The sequence below is a fragment of the Nomascus leucogenys genome, chromosome 24, assembly GCF_006542625.1.
Source record: "Nomascus leucogenys isolate Asia chromosome 24, Asia_NLE_v1, whole genome shotgun sequence".
In the NCBI taxonomy this organism is placed as follows: domain Eukaryota; kingdom Metazoa; phylum Chordata; class Mammalia; order Primates; family Hylobatidae; genus Nomascus; species Nomascus leucogenys.
The window spans coordinates 12,009,206-12,034,975 of NC_044404.1; the positions used below are offsets into that span (position 1 = coordinate 12,009,206).

At 42.6% G+C, this 25,770-nt stretch overlaps 1 protein-coding gene across 5 annotated transcripts in view; it reads right to left on the reverse strand.

Annotated features, from left to right (window-relative positions):
• MTOR (mechanistic target of rapamycin kinase) overlaps window positions 1-25,770 on the reverse strand; it is a 156,122-nt gene that overhangs the window by 91,427 nt on the left and 38,925 nt on the right. For all 5 annotated transcript variants that reach the window (XR_004028485.1, XM_030805770.1, XM_030805771.1 and 2 more), the window contains 9 exons: window positions 19,601-19,687; window positions 16,878-17,045; window positions 16,275-16,387; window positions 15,791-15,953; window positions 14,297-14,389; window positions 12,792-12,938; window positions 7,684-7,826; window positions 2,662-2,824; window positions 2,379-2,524 (listed from right to left, as the gene is read on the reverse strand). Coding sequence is in view for 4 of the 5 variants with exons in the window: in XM_030805770.1 (XP_030661630.1) it covers window positions 2,379-2,524; window positions 2,662-2,824; window positions 7,684-7,826; window positions 12,792-12,938; window positions 14,297-14,389; window positions 15,791-15,953; window positions 16,275-16,387; window positions 16,878-17,045; window positions 19,601-19,687 (1,223 nt within the window). In the remaining variant the exon portion in view is untranslated. The remainder of the gene's footprint in view (window positions 1-2,378; window positions 2,525-2,661; window positions 2,825-7,683; window positions 7,827-12,791; window positions 12,939-14,296; window positions 14,390-15,790; window positions 15,954-16,274; window positions 16,388-16,877; window positions 17,046-19,600; window positions 19,688-25,770) is intronic.

The following is a 25,770-nucleotide window of genomic DNA, read 5'->3' on the forward strand; positions in this document are numbered from 1 at the left end:
AAAAGAAATAGCTGAACAAAGATGTTTTTGTGTAGGGCTACCCTAATTGTTTCAAAAAGAATTTAGGGAAGTTGACTCAAATGTGTATACTAAAATAAGCTCTAAAAAAGCAGACAAATTGGTGAAGGGAAAATAAGAGTAGGAAAAATAAAGCCTGTGGGGGTTGGGGGAGGGATAGTAGTAAAAACAGGTAAGATGTGTGTAATTTGTTGGAGGTAGACCAGGAATTTAGCTTCAAGCTCTCTAGTAGCCACTATGAGGAAGGAATTCAATCCCTTACTGCAAAGCGATGTCTCCAAGGCCAGATCAAAGTAGTGGCTCAGGGACATACAACCAACAGTGGGAAAAGACCCCTGAGAAGAATTTCCATGAGGCTTACCCACAGAACTAGGGGTAGTGCTGTGAGCAACTTTGTCTAAGGCTGTTTCTTAAAACTTCCTTCGGTAAAGACGACAGTATACCACCACAACCGGGCTTAGGAAAAGCAGCTTTACGAAATCAGAAGTAAAAACTGCAATTGGAAGCAAAAAAAGAAAGGTGATGGGAAGACACAGGAGACCAGCAGAAGGGAGGCTGAAATGCAAGCTGAGCTGACTTAGCTGAGGACATCCAAAGAGCCGAGCACACTGGCTTTTCCCAGAAACAGCATTCATTCATTCACTCATTCATTCATTTATGTATTGAGACAGAATCTCGCTGTCATCCAGGCTAGAGTACAGTGACGCAATCTTGGCTCATTGCAACCTCCACCTCCCAGGTTCAAGCAATTCTCCTGCCTCAGCCTCCCAAGTATCTGGGATTACAGATGTGCGCCACCACGCCCAGCTAATTTTTGTATTTTTAGTAGAGATGGGGTTTCACCATGTTGGCCAGGCTGGTCTCGAACTCCTGACATCAAGTGATCCACCCACCTTGGCCTCCCAGAGTGCTGGGATTACAGGTGTGAGCTACCCCACCCGGCCTGGAACAGCATTTTAAACAAAGGACAAGATCAATCTTCAGGGAATTCTGAGGATTTACTTTCAATTATATTTGCTTACAAACCTAAATAACCTTCTAGAGCATTTTTCCAGGCCTCTGACTATATTTTTCTGCCACAAATCTGCATAACTTTCAGTTTTTATGATTGTATCAAATATGGGGAAGAATTAAGGGTGGAATTGGGAAGGTTTCAAATAGGTCTCAAATAGGTGAGCAAGGAAATTAATATGCAAAATGAGTTATCTGACCTTAAAGTGATCATACTTAGTTACCATATTTTCTGTTAGTTATCACGTGACAGCACATTACCTAAGCCAGAGATGGAAGGAAGAAAGTGGATTTTCACATTTACTGTGCCTGATTTGAAACTGAAGCATGCCTCAGAGGACGGCATGTTTTTAATTGTTCCTACATGGTATTTCAGAAATCAACATTTTCTCCAAGTCCAATTTATTTCGGCAAAAACACGATTCTATTTCTATCTTTTTGCTAACTTTTTAAAGTGTTAAGGGAATTCTTTTAAATATCTTCTCAAAAGCACAGCTAGGAAAGGACTTGGCTATTTGATTACCCTCTCAAACAAAGGAGGCTCTATCCTCCTTTGATAGAGCCACACAGCAGGCTCTATCAGCCACGGTGAAGGAACTTATTAGCCAGATGATTTTTTCTAAACTATCTGCAGTGAAATGACCGATCATGTTAGCATTCACATGAAGATAATGAGATCCCAGAGTTGATATTCTCTGATAATCATTAGGGGAAGTGAATGGTTCTTTAGGAGCTGGAGCTAATGTTTCGTGCTGCTTGTAATTTCCTAACAGCAGAAAATTTATTAAACAACCTATTTTTTCCATACTCAGAAGACTGAAAACTGTCTTAACAGAGGAGCGAACATAACCACATCAGAGAAAAGACCATTAGATTTCAGATTATACTCTGCCTTTTATATTCACAAAACACCAGAGGAGGAAGATGCAGGCATCAATAGATTTAGTTGATAAAACCCCACTGTGCCCTTGGGTACCCTCTGAAGCCCAGGAACCAGCACATTCTACTCCAGCTCTAGACAGCACTATCTAACCCAGACATAAAACCTATCTTCCTAGGCTGCCATGGCCACAGAATTGCTTCTCAACTAAATTTCACTGGAACAAGAAAGGACAGGTTGGAAAACAACAGGAGCCCAGGTGATAAGGGTCAACAGAAATGACAATCATGGCTAGATTCCCGGAGAGAGCCATCTGCAACAACATGTCATTTAAACGTGCTGGCCAGACCCAGAGGCAGATTTCACAGAGCAGAAGTCTCCAAGTGACTCCAGTGAAGTGGCACCAGGCAGTGGGAAAAGAGAGGTCATTTTGCATGAAGGCAGCAATTAAAAAGGGTTTATGGCCTACCTGATAAGAGATTCTAGAATGGCAGGGGTGGGGCCTTTCTGGAACTCCAGTTCTTTGTAGTGTAGTGCTTTGGCATATGCTCGGCACTTGGCAGCTCTCTCACCCAGCAGAACAATGCCATTGTCATCTCTCAGTGGCAGAGGGCCCTAGAGGAGAGCAAAACCTCACAGCATAGGAAAATGGCAGATGGGGCACAAACAAGAGAAGGCTGTGTGGGTGCTTCTCTCCTCCCACCAGCTGGTTCCCTGTCAGCCTCCATCTGGACAATGGGGAAAAGTCTCACCTTGTCACTGTGTTCCATGAATTCAGCCAAGTTTAAGAGGGTCTGTGTGACTTCAGCGATGTCTTGTGAGGTGAGGGCCAACTCGATGCTTCTGATGAGCTCATCCTGTTGATCTTCATTCAGTTCAGACCAGCAGGACACAAATGCAGCATTGAAGAGATCCCTGAAGGCAGAGAAGGTAGAAAATGGAGAGACCTCCCATGCCTCTGCCTGCTGCCTCAAAGTCACACCTATCAATCTGCTTTTGGCACCACTGATTTTGGTTATACAGACCAGTGCTGTCCAAAAGAACTTTCCTGTCCAGTATGGTAGCCAGTGATCATTAAAGCACTTGAACTGTGGCAAGTGTGGCCAAGGAACTGAATTTTACATTTTATTTGTTTTTAATTAACCACATATATGGCTAGTGTCTACTGAATCTTACACTGCAGGTACAGACATTGTGATATACAGGGACTTGGGGGGCGAGTGGCAGGGAGGGGAGAAGAGCAGAGCAAAGTGACTTTTCTCCAAAGGAATTATTTCTCGGCAGTTTTTGCATCATTTCTCTTCACTGGAGGAAATGGGAAATGAACAGAATAGGGACTTCTAACATAAAAGTTGGCATTAACAAATGCAGAAAATAATAATCGTTAAATGATTCTTGGGATGTTTCTGGGACAATGTCTAAATTCTTAAGGTCAGAAATGTCAAAGGCAGCATCTGCAAATTGCTTTCAAAATACAACCAGAACCCTTAGTTGGATGGTCATAAAAAATGACAACAGGACTAGAAGCATTAGCAAACAGGATCCAAATCCTTAAGTTCTAAAAGATTTTCTAAGCCAACAGTTGGGGCCTCACAAAGACGTGGAACCAGAGGTTCCATTTCAAAGATTACTACGACTACTTTACATTACCACAGTACCACATGATGGACACAGTTGCCATCCCTTACATCTAACATTAATCCTGTCCTCCCCACTGTTCTGGTGACTGTGCGGGGAAGGAAGTGGGAAAAAACAGGATATACCTACAATGGATAGATTTAGCATTTGATGCCTCTATACCTATTTTCTGTTACATATTAACAGGTTAAGTTAGACCAATGTGTATAATTTTGGAATTTGATAGAAAAAACAAAATTTGAAATCCAAAGGATAAAATGAAGACCAAAAAACGTCTGTTATAAATTTAAAAATAAGGCCGGGCATGGTGGCTCACACCTGTAATCCCAGTACTTTGGGAGGCTGAGGCGGGCGGATCACAAGGTCAGGAGATCAAGACCATCCTGGCTAACACGGTGAAACCCCGTCTCTACTAAAAATACAAAAAATTAGCTGGGTGCGGTGGCGGGGGCCTGTAGTCCCAGCTACTTAGGAGGCTGAGGCAGGAGAATGGCTTGAACCTGGGAGGCGGAGTTTGCAGTGAGTGGAGATCACGCCACTGTACTCCAGCCTGGGTGACAGAGCGAGACTCTGTCTCAAAAAAAAAAAAAAAAAAAATTTAAATAAGTTTTCGGAGCCAGGTAATTACAGTCGCTGGTCATCCTGGTGACTTGGGAGGCTGAGGCAGGAGGATCTCTTGAGATTAGCAGTTCAAGACCAGCCAGGGCAATAAGCAAGACCTTCATCTCTAAAATCATAAAAAAAGTTTTCCTGATCTAGGTCAGAGGCCACGTTGGATCCTGAATGAATGTATTTGGGACTAAGGGGATAAAAACATTATGTGTATATCACAAGCCTCTCGTGGATAACATTGTGCTCAGAGGTGACTTGAGTGAAAAGAGGAATAATAAATACATCAGCTGAGTATATGATATCTCCACACTACGGAAACAGGGAAGTCCTAGAAACTATTTTAAAGCATTAAAAAGTACTTGAAAGAAATTAGAGGAAAGAAATCATGGCATCAAACCAACAGTCTCGGGGCCATCACTACTGCTAAATATGTATCATAACAGCAAACCAGCTGCTGACAAAAATGAAGTGAAATGCCTTGCTTTCTGCTTCTTGCCAATGCGAAAGGCTGCTTATTAATTAAATCACCATTTTATGCCTCATTATAAATAATTAATGTCCAATACAAAAAAATTTAAGAAATAAAGAAGAGAATAAAAAAGAAAATAGTCACTCCTTAAGCCTTCCCTAGAGATAACATTGCTATATTACTTTCTAATCTTTATCCTATTCACATTTATTTTAATTTTCAATTTTGTATTCCATTTTATTTACTTACATATTATAAATCTTTCACATGCATTAGAAGTTTTATAAACCAAAAAAAAATTTTTTTGAGATACAGTCTTGCTCTGCCATCCAGGCTGGAATGCAGTGGCACGATTGTGGCTCTCTGCAGCCTCCAAACTCCTGGGCTCAAGCAATCCCCCCGCCTTAGCCTCCTGAGTAGCTAGGATTACAGGTGCATGCCACCACGCTTGGCTAATTTTTTATTTTTGTAGAGATAGAGTCTCGCTAGGTTGCCCAGGCTGGTCTTGAACTCTTGGCCTCAAGTGATCCTCCTGTCTTAGCCTCCTAGAGTGCTGAGATTATAGGCAGGAGCCACCATGCCCAGCCTGTAAACCAAATTTTAAATGGCTGTTTAAGATTTACTATTTAGGCCAGGCACAGTGGCTCATGCCTGTAATCCCAGCACTTTGGGAGGCCGAGATGGGTGGATTGTGAGGTCAGGAGATCAAGACCATCCTGGCTAACGTGGTGAAACCCCATCTCTACTAAAAGTACAAAAAATTGGCCAGGTGTGGTGGCACGCACCTGTAGTCCCAGCTCCTTGGGAGGCTGAGGCAGGAGAATGGCTTGAACCTGGGAGGCAGAGGTTGCGGTGAGCTGAGATTGCACCACTGCGCTCCAGCCTGGGAAACAGAGCAAAACTGCATCTCAAAAAAAAAAAAGATTTACTATTTAAAACAATATTTTTTTTGGCGGGGTTGAGGGATGAGAAAATACCTGATAGGTACGATGTACACTATTATTCAGGTGATGGTTCTACTAAAAGCCCAGACTTCACCACTACGTAACATATCCATGTAACAAACCTGCATGTGTACTCCAAAATCTATAAAAAGTTTTAAAAATTAAAAAAAAAAAAATGGTGATAACTCATGCCTATAAATCACAGCACTTTGGGAGGCTGAGGCAGGATGACTGCTTGAGTCCAGGAGTTTGAGATCAGCCTGGGCAATATAGTGAGACCTCATCTCTACAAAAAATAAAATTAGCTGGGCCTGGTGCATGTCTGCAGTCCCAGCTACTTAGGAGGCTGATGTGGGAGGATCACTTGAGCCCAGGAGGTTGAGGCTGCAGTGAGCCGAGATTGTCCCACTGCACTCCAGCCCAGGCAGCAGAGACCCTGTTTCCAAAACAAAAACAAAAACAAAAAACCAGGTAGGGCGCAGTGGCTCACGCCTGTAATCCCAGCACTCTGGGAGGCCAAGGCGGGTGGATCACTTGAGGTCAGGAGTTCAAGACCAGCCTGGCCAACATGGTGAAATTCCATGTCTACTAAAATTACAAAAAATAGCGGGGCATGGTGGCGTGCGCCTGTACTCCCAGCTACTCGGGAGGCTGAGGCAGGAGAATCGCTTGAAACCTGTAGACAGAGGTTGCAGTGAGCCACAATCGCGCCACTGCACTCCAGCCTGTGTGACAGAGCAAGACTCCATCTCAAAAACAAAAACAAAAATAAAAACAAAAAACCAACCAAACAACAACAAAAAAAGATGTCTAAAGTGATGAATATCCCAATTATCCTGATTTGCTTATTACACATTATATGAATGCATCGAAATATCACATGTACTTTGAAAATATACGTACATCTATTATGTATCAATAAAAAAATTTTTGGCCAAGTGGTTCATGTCTGTAATCCCAGCACTTTGAGAGGCCAAGGTGAGCAGATCACTTGAGGCCAGGAGTTCAAGACCAGCCTGGCCAACATGGTGAAACCCTGTCTCTACTAAAAATACAAAAATTAACTGGGCATGGTGGTACACAACTGTAATCCCAGCTACTAGGGAGGCTGAGGCAGGAGAATCTCTTGAACCTGGAGGCAGGGTTGCAGTGAGTCACAATTGCACCACTGCACTCCAGCCTGAGCAACAGAGCAAGTCTCTCTCAAAAAAAGAAAAAAAAAAATTCTGGCACATTCTATTTTCCAAAGATGTCTGCAACAGTGGCTCCTGTCCCATACACTCTGTTAGAATATTACTTCTCCTCTATCAAGAGGTGGGTGTCCATGTCTTCTTCCCTTGAGCCTGAGTGCGCCTTTGTGGCTGCCTTGAGCAACAGAGCAAGGCAGAAGTGACTCTTCATGACTTCCAAGACTCTTTATGACTTAGGTCATAAAAACACCATGCTCTTCTACTACCTTGTTCTCTTGGGACACTCACTCTTGAAGCCAGTCACCATCTGTGACAGGGCCCAAGCAACCCATGGAGTGATCCCATGGAGAGGAACCAAGGCCCCCAGCCAGAGCTGGGTTCCTAGTCGAGAGTCACCTGCACTTTGCCAGACAAAGTGGCTCTTAAACGAGCCAGCCTTGAATGCGGATCCTCCATCCTGCCCCAGTCAAACCATCTCCACTGACACCATGTGGAGCAGAGGCGAGCTGTCCCAAAAGTCCTCCCAAATTGCAGATTCAGGAGTAAAATAAATAACTGTTACTGTTTCAGACCATTTTTTTTCCTGTGGTATTTGCAACAAACAGCAATAATTAGAATACCATTGTTATTGGAAATAGGTTACATTTGACTATTACACAGTTGCTTTTAGAGTTATAAATAACTTTGTAATTAAAATGTTAGTCCTGAAGCTACTAGAAAAAGGAATTTGTGGTCTACTAGCAAGGTTAAGATAGATGCTACAGTATGAGCTTGTTGAATTTGTCTTTTTCTTTCTTTGCATCCCACAAAATTAGAAAAATTAAAAATACCAGCCCCTTGATTATTACTTCTAATAAAAACTAATTTGTATATATCGTTTTCTATGTGCTGATCTTCTCCACCTGCCCTGACACACTATACCTGGCCATTGGGTTGTAGGCCTGTGCCAGGGCCCAGCAGGAGCGCAGGGAGGGCGACGATGAGTCCTTCAGCAGCTCCAGGCTCAGCCGTCTCAGCCATTCCAGCCAGTCATCTTTGGAGACCCTCCTGGCAGCGCCCCAGGCCTGTGATCCCACAGGTGACAATGAAAAACAATCAGTTTCCAGGGCCAATTGAAAAAGTCCTCATCTATTTAATGATTATTCTACTTTTAGATTTATAAAATCCATCTTTCATGATAAAATTCCCCTCGAGTGCAAATACAAAAGAATAATATTTAATTAAAAGCCATAGGCCAGGCGCGGTGGCTCACGCCTGTAATCCCAGCACTTTGGGAGTCCGAAGCGGGAGGATCACGAGGTCAGGAGATCGAGACTATCCTGGCTAACACAGTGAAACCCCGTCTCTACTAAAAATACAAAAAATTAGCCAGGTGAGGTGGCGGGCGCCTGTAGTCCCAGCTACTCGGGAGGCTGAGGCAGGAGAATGGTGTGAACCCCAGGGGGCGGAGCCTGCAGTGAGCCAAGATCGCACCACTGCACTCCAGCCTAGGCGACAGCAAGACTCTGTCTCGAAAAAAAAAAAAAAAAAGCCATAAAGCAAGAACAGCAACTCCGGAACATAACACACTATGGAAAAAGCCTGTTTCACAACTCCTTTGTGTTGGACTCTGACTGCAGCAAAGGAGCTCTACAGAACCAGAATACATGGGATTGCCACACTCGGGTGCATTCGACAAAGCCTAATGGGCTCCAGCAGGGCATGAAGGGAGCTGGGTCCTCTGCATTAGAACACCAGCTCATCTGACAGTGAAGAGTCATGCAAGAAGTGGGAAAAGGCTCAGGTTTACACCATGGTGAATCATGTTGCAACCAGGTGGGCAGTGAGCCCAAAGCACAGGGCACTATGGTAGAACAAGAAAAAGGGGTTGAACAGATTTAATTTCTACTCTGTCCCCTCCAACTTCTCTCAAAACTCTGAACTCTACAGACATCAAGAGTTACTACCAAGGGCAGCTTAGGCAGGTGGGTGGAAAGGCTGAGATTTTGGAGGACAGTATAGTGTAGTGGACAACAGCTACACTTGACTCAATGGCTTCAGTTCAAATCCCAGCTATATAACATAATTGGCTCTCTGATCTTTGGCAAGTCACTTAACTCCTCTGTGCCTCGGTTTCCTCATCTGTAAAATGAGGATTATAGTTTCTGCTTCCTGGGGTGTTTTAAGTTAATAAACGTAATGAATTTATAACAGTGCTTGGCACAAAGTTAGTACTATTTGCCTATTTCTCTAAAGTTAGACACATCTGCTTGGGATCCTGGCTCTTCCACACAGCAGCTGTAACACCCTGGGCAAATTACTTGAATTTTGCAGCTGAGCCTCAGAGTTCCTCATCTAGGGATAATGTATCTAAATGGCTTAGCTGGAATAAAGGAGCAAAAAATGATTGTTATTATTCAAAATGTCAAAACGACACCTATTTGAACTGGCCTAGCCCTAACTACACTAAATCCCTAACTTTTAAAATATGTTCTTGAAAGATTTTTCCAGCAGGACACGTCAATCCTCCCTAAGTGGGGAAATCATGTAAGTCAGAGCAGAAGGTCTCAAACTTTGGACTAGTGAAGTGGTCCAGTGAGTGAAAAGACCCCCAGGTGCTATACCATCAAGGACTCAACCATCACCTCCCTGGGATACACTGGAGATCCGCTGTTGCTTCTAAAGAGTTACGGATGAATAGAATTATACAAACTATCACTTTATGTCAAAAACCGAAGTAGAAATGTTACAAGAGACGAACTAAATAATACCACTGACCATACAATGAGTACCTCTGAATGAGAAGGAAGAGGGAGACTAGATACCAAAGACTTGACTTTTAGACCTTGTTCTGTTGAGCACAATGGGAATATCCAGTCCTTTCCTGCCCACAGATACCTGGTTTCTTCCCTACAAGATGGGTCTGTGTGTAGCTGTATTACATTACATAGCAATTGTTAAAAGCTGCAAATAAACAGGGAAGTATTACTAGTTTCTTTTTCCCTCTAATGAAATGAGGTTGGGCCTAGGTAGGGCAGAAACAATTCAACGCAGTGGTTAAGAGAGTGGGCTCTGGAGTCATGCTATCTAGGTCAAATCCCAGCTCCACCATTGATGCTAGTTGACACTGGGCAAATTACTTAACCTGTTAGTGCCTCACGGTCCACATCTATAAAGTGGGACAGCAATGACAGCACTTAACTCATGGGGTTATCATGCAGATTAAATGAGTTAATATAAAGTGTTCTACCACAGTGCTTGACACATGGAAAGCACTCAATAAATGTTAGTTGTTACTATTACTTGATAAATGGCAGTAAATAGGTTTTCAAAAATCATAGCTTAATTTATTGACTAGGCCAAGTTCCCCATGTGGCCCTTTCCCCCTGCTCTGTAAAACATTATCAACTCTCAATTCTCTGGGTTCTATAACAACTCTGTAAACACGAGCCGCTTCCTCTTGCCATCCACCCACTGCTGAACGCCTCATCTGGTGATGCTGATGCCTGTTCATGGAATGCCAGCTTACTCATGGTGAAGGTAAACCCAAACAGATTATCATTAAGACAGACAGTAAAGCTGCTGAAAATTCTGGAAGGCATTCTAGAGGTATACATAAGTGCTTTTTATGTTTTCTGTATCACATAAATCCTATATTATCATAACCAATAAAATGGTGACTGAGGTGGCAAATTGTTACTCTGAAAGTTAGTTAAGACTGATAAATATACCAATCCCTAATTATTATCACATGATTATAAGGAGGCACAATTTACTTCTGAACAATGAGGTCTGCTGCCTTTTTTTTTTTTTTTTTTTTTTTTTTGGTGAGACAGGGTCTTGCTCTGTTGCCTGTGCTGGAGTGGTGAAGTGGGGTGATCACTGCTTACTGCAGCCTTGACCTCCCAGGCTCAAGAGATCCTCCCACCTTAGCCTCTCGAGTAGCTGGGACTACAGGCATGCACCATCATGTCCAGCTAATTTTTGTATTTTTTGTAGAGGGGGAATTTTGCCATGTTGCCCCAGCTGGTCTTGAACTCCTGGGCTCGAGTAATCCTCCTGCCTTGGCTTCCCAAAGTGTTGGAATTACAGGCATGAGCTACTGCATCTGGCCCCCTACCTCTTTTTGTGTTTTTTTTGTTGTTGTTGTTTGTTTGTTTGTTTTTTTAAAGAGAATCTTGCTCTGTCACCTGGGCTGGAGTGCAGTGGCGCAATCATAGCTCACTGTACCCTGGAACTCATGGGCTCAAGTAAACCTCCTGCCTCAGTCTCCCGAGTAGCTGGGACTACAGGCAGGTGCCACTCTGCTCAGCTAATTTTTAAAATTTTTTCAATTCCTTTTTTTTTTTTTTTTTTTTTTGAGACAGGGTCTTACTCTGTTGCCCAGGCTGGAGTTAATTTTTTTCATTTTTCATTTTTATTATACAGATGGTGTTTTACTATGTTGCCCAGGCTGGTCTCAAACTCCTGCTTCAAGTGATTCTTCCATTTTGGTCTGCCAAATTACTGGGATTACAGGCATAAGCCACCACGCCCAGCTCCCACAATTTACTTCCCAATGAAATAGATCTGAGAGTCAGCTGTGGAGGATTTTGTCTAGAGTTTTGAACTTGATCTACTTTCTCAGGTGAGATAAACTAAGAGTCTTTTGTCTATCTGGCAAGGTTTATGCTTATTTTTTCCAAGTCTGGGTAGAAAGCAAAACCTTCTGGAAGCAAACTAGATTACTGAGGAATTTCCTAAAATAGAGAGAACAAAGCTCTAAAGCAGGGTGGACGGCTGCCTGGTTGGAAGGACATTCTGAACCTAGTCAGGATGAAAACATCTGGGTGGAAATGTACATCTGGCCTCCTGCCTGGCCCCTCCCTCCAGTGTGAGGTGTCAGCAGGGTGGCCTCAATGCTTATCTGGGAATGCCAAGTGACTGATAACCTTTTTCTTCCTCCTAAAGTCTCAGAGTAGCAGTTACAAAATCCCCAGGCGGAAAGCAGCATCACTCCTGACCCAGGAATATTTTACTACCTCCATCTTAACCCAGCGAACGTTTCTTAGCAGTGGTCACTTGAAGCTGTTCGTGTGAGTAAAGACTCTGAAACAACAGTAATAAACCCCCAGTGTTCCAAAGCTGGGCGTGAGCCCGCACACATGCACAAAGGACTGTGTTCAAATCTTTATGGACTTTGCCAAAAGAAGCGAACGAGTCAGCTGGGACACAGTCTTGCCCAGTTCTTCACCTCTATCTGCTGCTGCACATGGAGTGAGCTGGCTAATATATGAAAAATAACACTGAAATCTAAACTGTAAGTTGCTTACAGTCACCAGAAACATGAAAGACTAATGCAAAATGTGGAAAATACTCGATGTGGTATATTTATTTAAAAGTCGGTGAAGTAATTATGATTATTGTACTCTGATTCACTACAGATGCTTTGAAACTGCCTGTTTTTAGGTGGATGGCTGATGGCATACATGGTCAAAAGCTGGTCATATCTTAGGCTTTGGCCAGCAGAGATAATTCAGTACTTCACTTGGAAACATCTAAAACCTCACTACTCAAAGTATGATCCATGGACCAGCAGCATCATACTAGCTGGCAGCTTGTCAGAAATGCAGAATATCAGGCCCCAAATCAGACTGCCAACATCAGAATAAGCATTTTTACAAGATTCCCAGCAACTGGTAAGCCCAATGAGTTTGAGAAGTTCGAAAAGCACTGTTTTAAAGAGCCTTCATCAGTCTCAGTGCCAACTAGGGGGCTCACTAGCTTTGTTCCCGTCATGTAAAAAATGAGAATGTATTTGCAACAAAAGGTTCTACCATCCATATTCCAAAGGAGCACAAAAGGACATTTTGTTCTCTACTTTTTCTCTATTCAAAATAAAATTACAATTTAGGCACCTGTAAAAAGACAAAATGATCTAAGTTCATGGTATCTAGATTTCTGGAAAAAACACCTGGGCTGGTTTTCGGTTGGTTTAAACAGTTGAAAGTTTTGAGTAAGTGAGAAGAGCAGAGCTCTCCTTTACCAGTCCCCTGAAACAATGGACTTGCCTTTTGGAGGTTGATGGTGCTGACGTGCAGTTTCTTCATGGGTCCTGTTTCCACTGGTCCACTAGCCAATGCATCCCCTTGGCCACTCCTAAGCATCCGATGCTGGTAAATCAAAGGATCTTCCTCTTCATCAGCAAGTGTGTATCCCTGCAACCAAAGATTTATAGGAAACACCTATAACTCTACTAGATGCTTCTGGTTTAGGAAATATCCTTAAATTTTGGGAGGTGCAGACCTGGTAGAGCCAGGATTTCGGTAAGAAGTAAAAAGTAGCACATATGGACAAAATGAACCACAGATGGGCTGACTCCCCAGCTGCAGACAGTCTTTGCTAGTCACTCCTAGTTACTGACAAGCACTGACTTAGTAGTAAGAGCAAGCAACCATGCAACTAGCAAAGATAAACAATTGTCGGCAATGGGAAAAGCGATAAAGTGTTTGGAGCAAAGGTAGCAAACAGCCCCTATCCCCTGGCTTTTTAAAACTTTTTAAAAAGAATTATCTATTCACTTATTTATTTGTGCCACTCCCTACCTGCCTGTCTATCTAATCTAACCTATTTATTTACTTATTTTTTGAGACCGAGTCTAGCTCTGTCTCCCAGGCTGGAGTGCAGTAGCGCAATCTCAGCTCACTGCAACCTCTGCCTCCCGGGTTCAAGCAATTCTCTTGCCTGAGCCTCCTGAATAGTTGGGACTACGGGTGCGCACCAACATGCCCAGCTAATTTTTGTATTTTTAATGGAGACGGGGTTTCACCATATTGGCCAGGCTGGTCTCGAACTCCTGACCACAAGTGATCCTCCCGCCTCAGCCTCTCAAAGTTGTGGGATTACAGGCATGAGCCACTGTGCCTAGCCTTTAATCTACTTTGAGATAGGGTCTCACTCTGCCACCCAGGCTGGAGTGCACTGGTGCAATCACAGCTCATTACAGCCTCAGGTGATCCTCCCACTTCGGCCTCCTCGGTAACTGGGACCACAGGTACCCGCCATCGTGACCAGTTAATTTTTTGTATTTTTTGTAGAGATGGGGTTTTACTGTGTTGCCCAGGCTGGTCTCAAACTCCTGGGCTCAAGCAATCAACCTGCCTTGGCCTCCCAAGGCGGGAGCCACTGTGCCCAGCCCCCTGCCTGTTTTTATATAGCCCAAGAGCTAAGAAGGGTTTTTATACTTTTAAATGGTTGGGGGGAAAAAAACATCAAAAGGATATTGATATTTTGCAACACATGAAAATTGAGAGAATCAAATTAGGTGTCCATAAATAAAGTTTTAGTGGAAAGCAGCCAGGCTCATCGTTTACACGTCGTGTATGGCTGCTCTCAGGCTGTAGTGGCAGAACTGAGGAGTTGCAAAAGAAACCACATAGTCTACAAAACTGGAGAAAAGTTTGCCAATCCCTAGTTTACAGCTAAAAAGCCACACAAACTCTCATAGCCAAGATTACGAGAATATCAAGTAGTAAAGACAACAGGGACTTCAGAACAGAAAAGAAGTATAGTTCACCTTGACAATTCTGCAGATGAGCACATCATAGCGCTGATGATTGATTCGGTGTCGCACCAGAACTTTATTCACCATTGGAATGAAAATTTGGTACTAAAACAGGAGGGGGAAGAGATGAGAAACTATCATTTTGGAGAGTGGAGAAAAAGTAGAGGAAAAAAAATTATACAACTACATTATGACCATTTCTTCTGGGTTTGTGGCTAGCTCTGTGATATTCAAAAGAATCCTTCTTCCCATCTCCTGTTATAATCCTAGGTCAAGTCCCCATCATCTGGTTTATGATGGTGGCCTCTTAACAGATCTTTGCTTCTGCCCTTGACCCCACAGCCTATTTTCCCACATGGCATTGAGTTATCATTTAAAAATATTAAGTCAGATCTTATTTTTCCTGTGTTCAAAGTCCACCAAAAACTTCCATTCTTGCTCAGAGTAAAAGCCAAAGTACTTACAATGGCCCACAATAGTGATTTGCATATTTTAGTGGGCGTCAGAATCACCTGGACAGCTCATGAAACCAGAGACTGCTGGGCTCCACAGCTAGAGCATCTGATTTAGTAGGTCTTAGGTGAGATGAGGTCTTGCTCTGTTGCCCAGGCTGGAGTGCAATGGCACAATTATGGGGGTCACTGCAGTCTGGAACTCCTGGGCTCAAGCGATCCCTCTGCCTTAGCCTCCTGAGTAGCAGGGACTACAGGCACGTGTCCCTACGCCTGGCTAAGTTTTAAAATTTTTTGTGGAGACAGAGTCTTGCTATGTCTGGAGCTCGTCTCCAACTCCTGATCTCAAGCAATCCTCTTGCCTCGGCCTCCCAAGTTGCTGGAATTATGGGTGTGAGTCACTGTGCCTAGCTCAAGAATCTGCATTTCTAACAAGTTCTCAGGTATGTAGATACTGAAACTGCTTGTCCAGGAATGATATTTTGGGAGCTCCAGGCCTACAAAATCCAGTCTCTACTATTCTGCCTTATCTCCATCACCTTAACTCCAAGCACTTCCCCGTTGCTTGCTCCTCTGAAGTCACACTGCTCTCCTGCTGTGCCCTGAACTCTTTGAGCAAGCTGCCACCTCAACCTTAGCACTTGCTATTTCTTCTCCTTGCATCCAATTCTTTGCAACCGGGCCTTTATTTTATCTAGGTCTCTGCTTGAGTGTCAACTGATCAGAGGTCTTCTCTGTCTACCCTAAATAAAGAGCACTTCTCCCCACTTCAACCCATCACTCTTAAGAAACAAACTGTTTATTTGCTTTGCTTCATCAGGATGGAAGCTCTATGAGGGCAAGGACTTTATTCTGTTTACCGTGTTACCCCTAGAACAGCACTTAGCTCATATAGGTTGCTCAATAAATGTTTGCTGAACACATGAAAAGAAAAAAAGCAAGTAATTCCATGTTCTCTGATGGTGGCTGGCATCAAAGTCTGAGTGGCTCACAGACAAAGTCTTCTTTCCAAATAAGGCAGAAGAGCACCTGTCTGTCCAGACTCCCATCTTACCTTCTTCCCCAGTTGAAAAACAAGTGAAGACAGCGTGTCCATGGCTGTGGAGCGCAGTTCTGGGCTCTGGTCCAGTGTTCGAACAATAGGGTGAATGATCCGGGACGCATAGTCAGTGAAATCCAGGGACTCCGTCAGGCGGTCCACAGTCTCTAGCGCTGCCCTACAACAATCGCTAACATACAGTAACTGCTAACATACAATCTCCAAGGAAGAGACATGACTGAGGGTGAGCTTAACAATCAGCACCAAAGGGATGGGAATGAACGGCTTCTAAGGTATTTTGGATGACATGGATCCAACATTTATTCCAATGGGATAGGGACAGTTAAGATTTCCATAAACCTGGGATATTTCTAGACTAAAATAATGTGAGTTGAAATAACAAAAAAAATAGAAAGATGGCCTGGGAACTTAAGAAACGAACATTTTCAACAAAGCATTAAAGCTTAATGATTGCTAGTCCCAAAGGGGAGGTGCTCACTTTCGAGATGGCAGTGGAGCTTCAGGGGCATCAAATAACTTAACAATAGGAGGCAGCAGTAAATGCAGGTAGTCATCCAGGTTGGCGCCAAACAGCTGGATTGCAGCCAGTAACTGCAAAAGGGAGCAAAAGCATGGTGATGAATAGTCAGGTCCCAAGTATCTAAGGACACGCAGCAGGTGATGGTGTAGATAATTCAAAGTTCTGTGGGGACTGGGAAAAGCCTTTATTAAATGGCCTTGAACTATATCCTTTTGGTAGCACTTTTTTCCCCTCATTTTATTTGCTCACATATTACTTTGCTTTCTGTGTGCTTATTTGAGTTGATAAGGAACCCGTTGCTGGATAATAAAGAAAATTAGTCTGGGATAAAATATTTGCCAAGATTAATCCATTGAAACAGATACGAAACATAAGGATAATCAAGAGAGAATTGCAGACACTCTGTAAACTGCACACATTGGGTATTAGTATTCTTGGGATTCTGTCTTATGGAATGGGCATCAACCTGTCACTCAGAATGAGGTCTCAGCTTTTAGCTGATTACCCAGGGACTCAGAGGGAAGCAGAAAATCTCTCTGGAGGATGATGTAGGCTACTCACTTTGATAGAGACAATGCGGCCTGGACTGTTGTCATGCATGAAGACACGCAGCATGTGTGGGATCAGCTGGGGCAGGTAGAGCTTAAATTCACCCCCAAGAGCCACCACAATTTGCTCAATGAGAAGAATGATCGTGCTCTGAATTGAGGTGTTCATGACCCAGAATTCCTACAAAGAGAGAAAAGTCAGAGGAGCTGAGTCAGGTCCCTTTCTGCTGATAGGAATCAAGATGGCCAGAAAAGCAAAACTGTAGTGAGCATGGTCTGCGCCGAGATCAACTCCTCACTCCCCTCCTCCCACTGGGCCCTTCTTGTGTCCTATGTTGCAGGCATACTGGACAAACTCAATTGCATTTCCCCAGATGCACCAGGCTACCTCAGTCCTCTGGGCTTTGCTCATGCTGCTTCCTTTGCCTAGAATCCCACTTCTTGCTCAGCTAAGCCCTGTCTGTCTTTTTAGACCTGGCTCTAGCCTCACTTCTCCCATGCAGGCTTTCTTCTTCTCCTTCCATGATCCACTTGAGTCCTTTGCCCTCCCTTTGATAGCGATAGCAGTTGTAAGACTTCCTTTTGCTTTGCCATCCTCCCTCTAGACTGTAGGCTGCTTAAGGACAAAAAACCTCTATCTCTGTATCCCCAGAATTTATCAATCAGAGCATCTGGAATATTCTAGAATGAACAGATGACTAAGTCACTCGAAAAGCTCTGAAGTGGTCCGGGGTGGACTTGGACCTTACTTTGGTATCACCTGATCTCTACCAGAGGGTGACTCCAGAATTACAAATATTTCCTGGCTTTTCTGGATTTAGATTTTGCTATTAATAGATAGCATCTGATATCTGTCCCTTCCCAAAAATCTATCCATCAAGCCTGAACAGTGCCACAAAATGAGCCCCTTTCTACACCCACATGGTTATTTTCCACACAAGTTACTAAAATAAAAACTTGGCCAACTGGCCACAGATCCCGCCTCAGTGCTGCAAAGCAAATTAGTCCAAGCCTCTAACTCCAGGAAAAGATATCATTTCAAATCAACTCAAAAAGACAGCTGCCTACCACCATCTTTAAAAGTTCCGCAGTAGGAGATTTAATGATAATAGAAACCCTACTAATGATAGCAACACATGAATGTTAGTATTCTTGGAGCCTCTAAATAGTTCAAAGTAGAAGTCCATAAAAACACGGATAACTCCTCAGATGAAAGGCTTTATAAAAAGATATAGTATTTTTATTTAAAAAGGTATCTTAAAAAGCATAATAGTTTAGAAAGTAAAAATTACACTAGAAGATGCTGGTAAAACTTCCTTTCTCTCCACTTGGAGAGAAGTATTCTCTCTGAAAAAGCTGTGTTTTCTAGGTTAAAAGTGTTGCCAAAGAAACACCACAGATTTCACAGCCTCCAGAGTCTGTCTGATGCTCATCCACTTGAACCCCACTCTGCCTTCTTTAGAGAAGGCCAACCTACCTCCCAGCTGCATTATCATCAGCTCCTCACAGGGGCTTCTCTACCTCAAAGATGCCAGGTAGCCTACTGAGGGATGTCAGCTGGATCACTTTCACAAAGACTATTTTCTTCCCAGGCTCGGGGGAGCTCATTAAAATGCCCGAAATCAACAGTCAAAGGAAGAGCCCCCGTTGCACCTTCTCTATCTGGGATGAAATGAAAGCTGCATTTTGCAGGTGTGAGGCTCCCTGCCTCAATTCCCTGTGTTTTGGTCATCAACCTGTTATGACTATAATATGGTCATATCGTATCCTTGTTTAGCCTTCTTGAGGGGATTAAGTCACCGATTACTTCATCCTCCTCCCATGAGGACACTGCTTCTTCCCTTGCCCCTCCTCCCACTAAGACTAGCCATGGGCCTCTTTAGTACTCTGCCTAAATCCTCCTTGTACAGAGGCTTCTGTGCTAAGAGTCAGGGAATAGAGCAGCTTTTAATTATTTATACATGTAGGGAGGTTTTCAGTTCTGAGACCCAGGTGCTGGGAAGTTCCATTTGAAACCAGCCATTTTGATTTTAGTCCTGCTGCTTCCTCCAAACTAACTACAAAGGTCTGGTGTGAAAGAACAGAAATCTTCCAACTCTTTGAGGACATGCTGTCCCTGCGAAGCAACCTTCCCCGCAGAGACATTTAAATTATATAGAATGCAAGGAAAAATGATATTGCCAATGGGGTGTCTTCTGGCACCTACTTAATGCATGTTATAAAATCCTGGAACCTGAGCCTTTTCTCATGTGCCACTGCAGTCAAAAGGTGATATGTATGGTTTTGGAGGTAGCAGGGTAAAGCATCACCTTGTTCCTTGGTGCCCAACACGTGTCCGTCATGTTTAACAGCCCTAAGAAAACCCAGTCCCCAATCCCTTCATGGTTTATGAGTAGTAACAAAGAGGGCTTTCATGAAAATAGAAAAGCACCATTGTGATATTAAAGTAAAATTGCTTTGTTGTATGTGAGGCAAATAACCCAAGAGTCTATTTCTGGCAGAACAATTACTTCAGGATTTCTCTTCAGCCTTCATGCCTTGTAGTTTTGTACCTGGGAACCTGGAGCAACAGCCCTTCCTCCCCCTCAAAATCCAGTGGGCTTTGTTCCACTTCCTGTACTAAGACTGCAACAGCTCTACAAAGATCCGTGAAAAAAAGTCTATGTCATTCAAACTTGCTTCTGAGCCTTCCTTGACCCAAACACGGAAGAGGCCAAAGTATTAACTTCTACTCACTCTCATGAGGGTGACTATTTCATCCATATAAGGTCTGATGTGGCTTTTCACAAAGGACACCAACATTCCCAGCTGCTGGAACAAAAACTGAAATGGACAAGAGGTCAACCAGTTGGTATCATGAAGGACATTGAAACCCCAGGCTTACCTTAAGCTCATGTGAACAAATAAAGACAACTATGGAATGGGTTTCCACACTACACTATCTACTGAGAATATATTTCAAAGACCCAAGCTTGGCTAGGTTTGGAGGCTCAGTGCTTTGGGAGGCCAAGGCAGGAGGACTGCTTGAGGCCAAGATTTCAAGAACAGCCTGGGCAACATGGCAAGATCCTGTCTCTACAAAAAATACAAAAAATTAGCTGGGCACTTGCCTGTAGTTCTAGCTACTGGATGCTAAGGTGGGAGAAACGCTTGAACCCAGAAGTTCAAGGCTGTAGTGAGCTATGCACGTGCCACTGCACTCTACAGAGTGCAGGGTGACAGGGTGAGACCCTGTCTCTTAAAAAAAAAAAAAAAAAAAGACACAAACTTAAATGGTGATAGTGGTGGGGACTCAAAAACAATTGTCAGAGGCTTTTACACACGAGGCGAGCCAGTTACTGCATAGCAGGGGCTTTGTAACCCTCATTTAACCTCCCTGTGCCCAGGCTCTTCCATGGGAAAATGGAGATAATAATACTTACCTCATAGACTTCTAAGGCTTAAATGGGATAATTCATGTCAAGCACTAGAACAGGGTCGTGAATACTGTTCAGTGCTCAATGAATGTCTGTATCATTGAAGGATTCCTGGAATCACTAAACTTAAAAATACACCTGAAAGTTTTTACCAACTGTAAATGTACCTTTTGTTTATTTGGCTCTAGTTAATTACCACTTACTTCCTAAAATAAAGACAGCTATCTCTTGATTATGGGTATTGTAGCTCATTTATAGTAATTAACTCATTACTTAGGTCTTAATTAATTATGTCTCTGAGAGATTATGAGCCAAAATAGCAAGCAAACCGGGGTAGGGATAGGATGAGGAGATTCTACTTAAGTCAGTACCTTTTAGGTGTAGGAAGCAAAAACATCCACTAAATAAAGCTGGGGATAAGGAAGGTGTGGGTAAAGAAAATCTCAACTACTTTCCAGGTTAAAGATTTGTCTTTAAGATGTAGGTTTTATTTTGTTATGTTCTTCAGGTAGTATTACACGCCAGTAGTGAGTAGCAAATAATATTTGACACCCCTTCCCCCCAATTTTTTTTTTTTTTGGAGACAGTCTCACTCTGTCACCCAGGCTGGAGTGCAGTGGCATGATCTCGGCTCACTGCAAGCTCCGCCTCCCGGGTTCAAGCCATTCTCCTGCCTCTGCCTCCCGAGTAGCTGGGACTACAGGCGCCTGCCACCATGCCCGGCTAATTTTTTGTTTGTTTGTTTGTTTGTTTGTTTTTAGTAGAGACAGGGTTTCACTGTGTTAGCCAGGATGGTCTCGCTCTCTTGACCTCGTGATTCGCCCACCTTGACCTCCCAAAGTGCTGGGATTACAGGCGTGAGCCACCGCGCCCGGCCCCCTCCCCCAAATTTTTACAGCTCTCTTTGCCTTTGCTTCTCTCCATTAACATGGATAATTTAGAAAATGAACATATGTATTTTCACTCCTATCCACATGCAAGTCGGGTAAGTTGGAATAAATAAAAAGCATTACTTAAAAAAAAAAGTGTTATTTCAAACAGTGAGTAATGGACTTATAGTACTCATTACCCAAAGAGGCAAGATCGATAGGACATACAGGATTGGGCTCAAAGAAGAGTTTGAACATATTCCCTAATGATAACTTTGACTTCTAAGGTGATTACAGCCTGGTCTCCATGTGGCACACATTTGACTCAGTAGGCTCATTTCTACCTATCTCCTGGTCCCCACCATCCCCCAAATTGAATCACTACAGTTTTGTAGTGATTCCCTATACAAATATGTATAGTGGTCCCTATACAAATATGTTATTACAGGCCAGGCACGGTGGTTCACGCCTGTAATCCCAGCACTTTGGGAGGCTGAGGCGGGCAGATCACAAGGTCAGGAGTTTGAGACCAGCCTGGCCAACATGGTGAAACCCCATCTCTACTAAAAATACAAAATTTAGCTGGGCATGGTGGCACGTGCCTGTAATCCCAGCTACTCGGGAGGCTGAGGCAGGAGAACTGCTTGAAACTGGAAGGCGGAGGTTGCAGTAAGTCAAGGTCACACCATTGTACTCCAGCCTGGGTGACAGGGTGAGACTCCATCTCAAAAAAAAAAAAGTGTTATTACAAAGATCAAGGAGCATAAGACTAAATATAAAGGTTCTTCAGGCAAATTTTTGTTATGCAAAGCCTGAAAGAAAGTAGAAAACCTAAGCTGGAGGAAAACACGCTTATAGAGATGGCAGGGAGGTCAGAGAAAATCGAGAGCAGAAAGAGGAAACAAGCTTCCTGGTCCTTGGTGCCATTTTATTAGGCACGATTAGGGAGCACTTCGGTGGCTTATTCATAAGGAGTAGCTGCCCAAGGGACATGGACAGGCAAGCACCTCAATGCTGAGTAGAGAGCTAGAGGAGCTGCCTCTTCTCCCTTAGCCTTTCACATGCGTTCTCTTTTTCCTCGGAACGTGAGTATTTTAAAAGAACACAGTTTTGCTCCTGAAAATATGATGGAGTAGATCTCCTCCCAACCTCCCCCACTATGAAAAGCCTAAAATTAAGTCAAAAAATATAAACATGATTATAAGATTATTAGAACTGAAGTGGCCAGGCGCAGTGGCTCACGCCTGTAATCCAAGCACTTTGGGAGGCCAAGGTAGGCAGATCACCCCGAGCTCAGAAGTTCAAGACCAGCCTGAGCAACATGGCAAAACCTTGTTTCTACCAAAAGTACAAAAAAAAATATTAGCTGGGCATAGTGGCATGTGTCTGTAGTCCCAGTTACTTGGAAGGCTGAGGTGGGAGGATCGCTTCAGCCTCAGAGGTGAGGTTACAGTGAGCTGAGATCATGCCACTGCGTTCCAGCCTGGGCAACAAAGTGAGACCCTGTTTCAAAAAAAAAAAAAAAAAAAAAAAAAAAGAACTAAACTCTCTCACATAAAGCCAGACTTCCAAAGAGCTACATATTAACAGAAATGGTGAGTTTAAAAAAAAAATCTGTCCACTGGTAAAAGGAGATAAAGAAATTTGCCAGTTGTGATGTGGGGTCTAGGCAGAAAAATGCCTCCCCCAAGAGTTCATAATTTCAGGCATCTATTGTACGGGTTTAGGGATTTATTTTCACTAATTGTGTGGCCTGGAAATCTCCAAGCCAAGAAATTAAAGTTCTCCTGGACCATCTGGCAGAAGTAAATGCATATCCTCTCTGGAGAGATGCAAATTTAGAGCAGATTTTCTAGTATTGCTCCAGGGAAAGCCCAGTTGAATATGCTATATGATTCAAAATTATAAAACACGTAAGGAAACAGACCACTACAAGCATGACTTCTCAGAAACAATATACACAATCAGACCCACTAAGAATTTTATATATAATACAAGTATTCGATAGAAAATTTAGTCTGTTTAAAATGCCTTTAAAAAAGTTGGAATAAGGCTGGGCATGGTGGCTCACGCCTATAATTCCAGCACTTTGGAAGGCTGAGGCAGGTGGATTGCTTGAGGACAGTTCAAGACCAGCCTGGGCAACATGGTAAAACCCTGTCTCTATTAAAAATGCAAAAAACAACAACAACAACAACAACAATTAGCCAGCGTGGTGGTGCATGCCTGTAGTCCCAGCTACTCAGGAGGCTGAGGCATGAGGATCACTCGAACCTGGAAAGCGGAGGTTGTAGTTAACCGAGATAGTACCACTGCATTCCAGCCTGGGCAGCAGAGTGAGACTCAATCTCAAAAAAAAAAAAAAAAAAAGAAAAGAAAGAAAAAAAAATAGAAGGGTATAAGGACAAAATTCCAAAAAAGATAATACATGAGAATTTCTCAGGAACTGATAAGATACCAATCCTCACATTCAGGAAGCCCTCCAAGTCTCAAACAGGATAATCAAAAGAAATTCACATCTAGATATATAATAGTAAACACTTCAGGATAACAAAACAATGAGAAGCCACAGAAAAAATATGTAAAACGGATTCACGATTTCTCAACAGCAACAAAAAGAAGTCAGAAAGTGGGATCGTATCTACAGTTGTAGGAGAACCTAGAATCATATTCTTGGCTAAAAAATAAATTTTTAAATTTAATTTTTAAATCTCCAAATGAAGATTTAAAGAGGGTGAAATAAAGACTTATTCAGATAAGAGCAGTTTATTTCAATGAATGCTCCTAAGAGGAATTTGTCCTATGAAGAAAGAATATGATTCTAGGAGAAAGCTCTAATATGGAAGACAGAGTGACGAGACATGAAATATGTGTGGATGAATATAAACAAACACGACATAAAATGATAATAATGCTTAATAAGATGGAGGAAGGGGGCCAAGGAACGCAGGCAGCCTCTAAAACAAGCTTATCCAACTCCTCCTGCTCTAGAAGGTAGAAAAAGCAAGGAAATCCATTCTCGCCTAGAGCTTCCAGATGGGAACACAGTCCTATCAACATCTTGATTTTAGCCCAGTGAGACCTCATGTCAGAAATATAACATAGAGAGCTGTAAGACAAGAAATCTGTGTTAAGCCACTAAATTTGTGGTAGTCTGTTATAGCAGCAATAGGAAATAATAAAGAAAGAAAGAAAACGCGGTATAAAGATGGTGACAGAAGCTAGACGTTGCTGGATAGATCTTATTTATAGTTCTAGCTCTGGAACTATGTTAATGTCTTATATAACTAAAATAAAAGTTATTATTTTTTTTTTTGAGATGGAGTCTTGCTCTGTCGCCCAGGCTGAAGTGCAGTGGTGCAATCTTGGCTCACTGCAACCTCTGTCTCCCGGGTTCAAGCAATTCTTCTGCCTCAGCCTCCTGAGTAGCTGGGACTACAGGCATGCACCACCACACCCGGTTAATCTTTGTATTTTTAGTAGAGACGGGTTTCATCATGTTGGCCAGGCCGGTCTCAAACTCCTGACTTTGAGTGATCCATCTGCCTCGGCCTCCCAAAGTGTTGGGGTTACAGACGTGAGCCACCACGCTCAGCCTAAATTTTTTGTAAACTCAAGGAAATTTCTAAAAATTGAAAGTAAACAGAAACAAATGAGTATAACTATAAGCCAAGTTGGCTGCACAATCACTCAAGAATATCATCAAGTGAAAGTCTTAAACTACATTTAGTCATCTTATTGTTAATACTAACATTGGTCATTTTCTATTTACATCTGTAAAAAATATATATATATATGTAATCTCACTAAAAGAAATCAGAGCTCCTTGGAAATGGCTATGCCCAGGTTTGAGTGAAATATACTTGGTACGCTTGGAGTAATTTTTTTCCTCCAGAAAGCAAGAAAGTCTACTGGGCCATGTAAAAAGGACACAACAGCCAGGGTGATCAGGATAATCTGATTGTGAAAAAGATTAGTGCCTGCAATGAACAGAAATATTATATATACATATATATACATAGTATGTATATACATATATATATTCTATATATAGAGAAATACTCTATATAGAGAGCTCTGATTTCTTTTAGTGAGATTACATACATATATGTGTTTTTTTAAACACACAAGTAGTAAATGACCAATATTAGTATTAACAATAAGATGACTAAATGACTTTCACTTGATAGTCCTCTTTGAGTTACTGTGCAACCAACTTGGTTTACAGTATAAATAAAGGTAAATTATATATATATATGTATCTTCATGAGTTCATGCTGATACTCCAAAGAATGAGGGTAGGATTGGGAGGTGGGAAGGTGCCTGGGTCGCCTCTGAAAAGCTGTTAGAGGCTTGACTCATTATACTAAAAAATTGATAAATTGATAAATAAAGGGAAAGATTCATGCATTTATTCTGCTTTTCCTACATGATCTACACTTCAAATTACCTCAGTAGTTGATTATATAAAGTTCTTTTTTAAAATTTATTTTAAAAAAAAATTTTTTTTTTTGAGACAGAGTCTCACTCTGTCACCCAGGCTGGAGTGCAGTGGCCCAATCTCGGCTCACTGCAAGCTCCACCTCCTGGGTTCACGCCATTCTCCTGTCTCAGCCTCCCA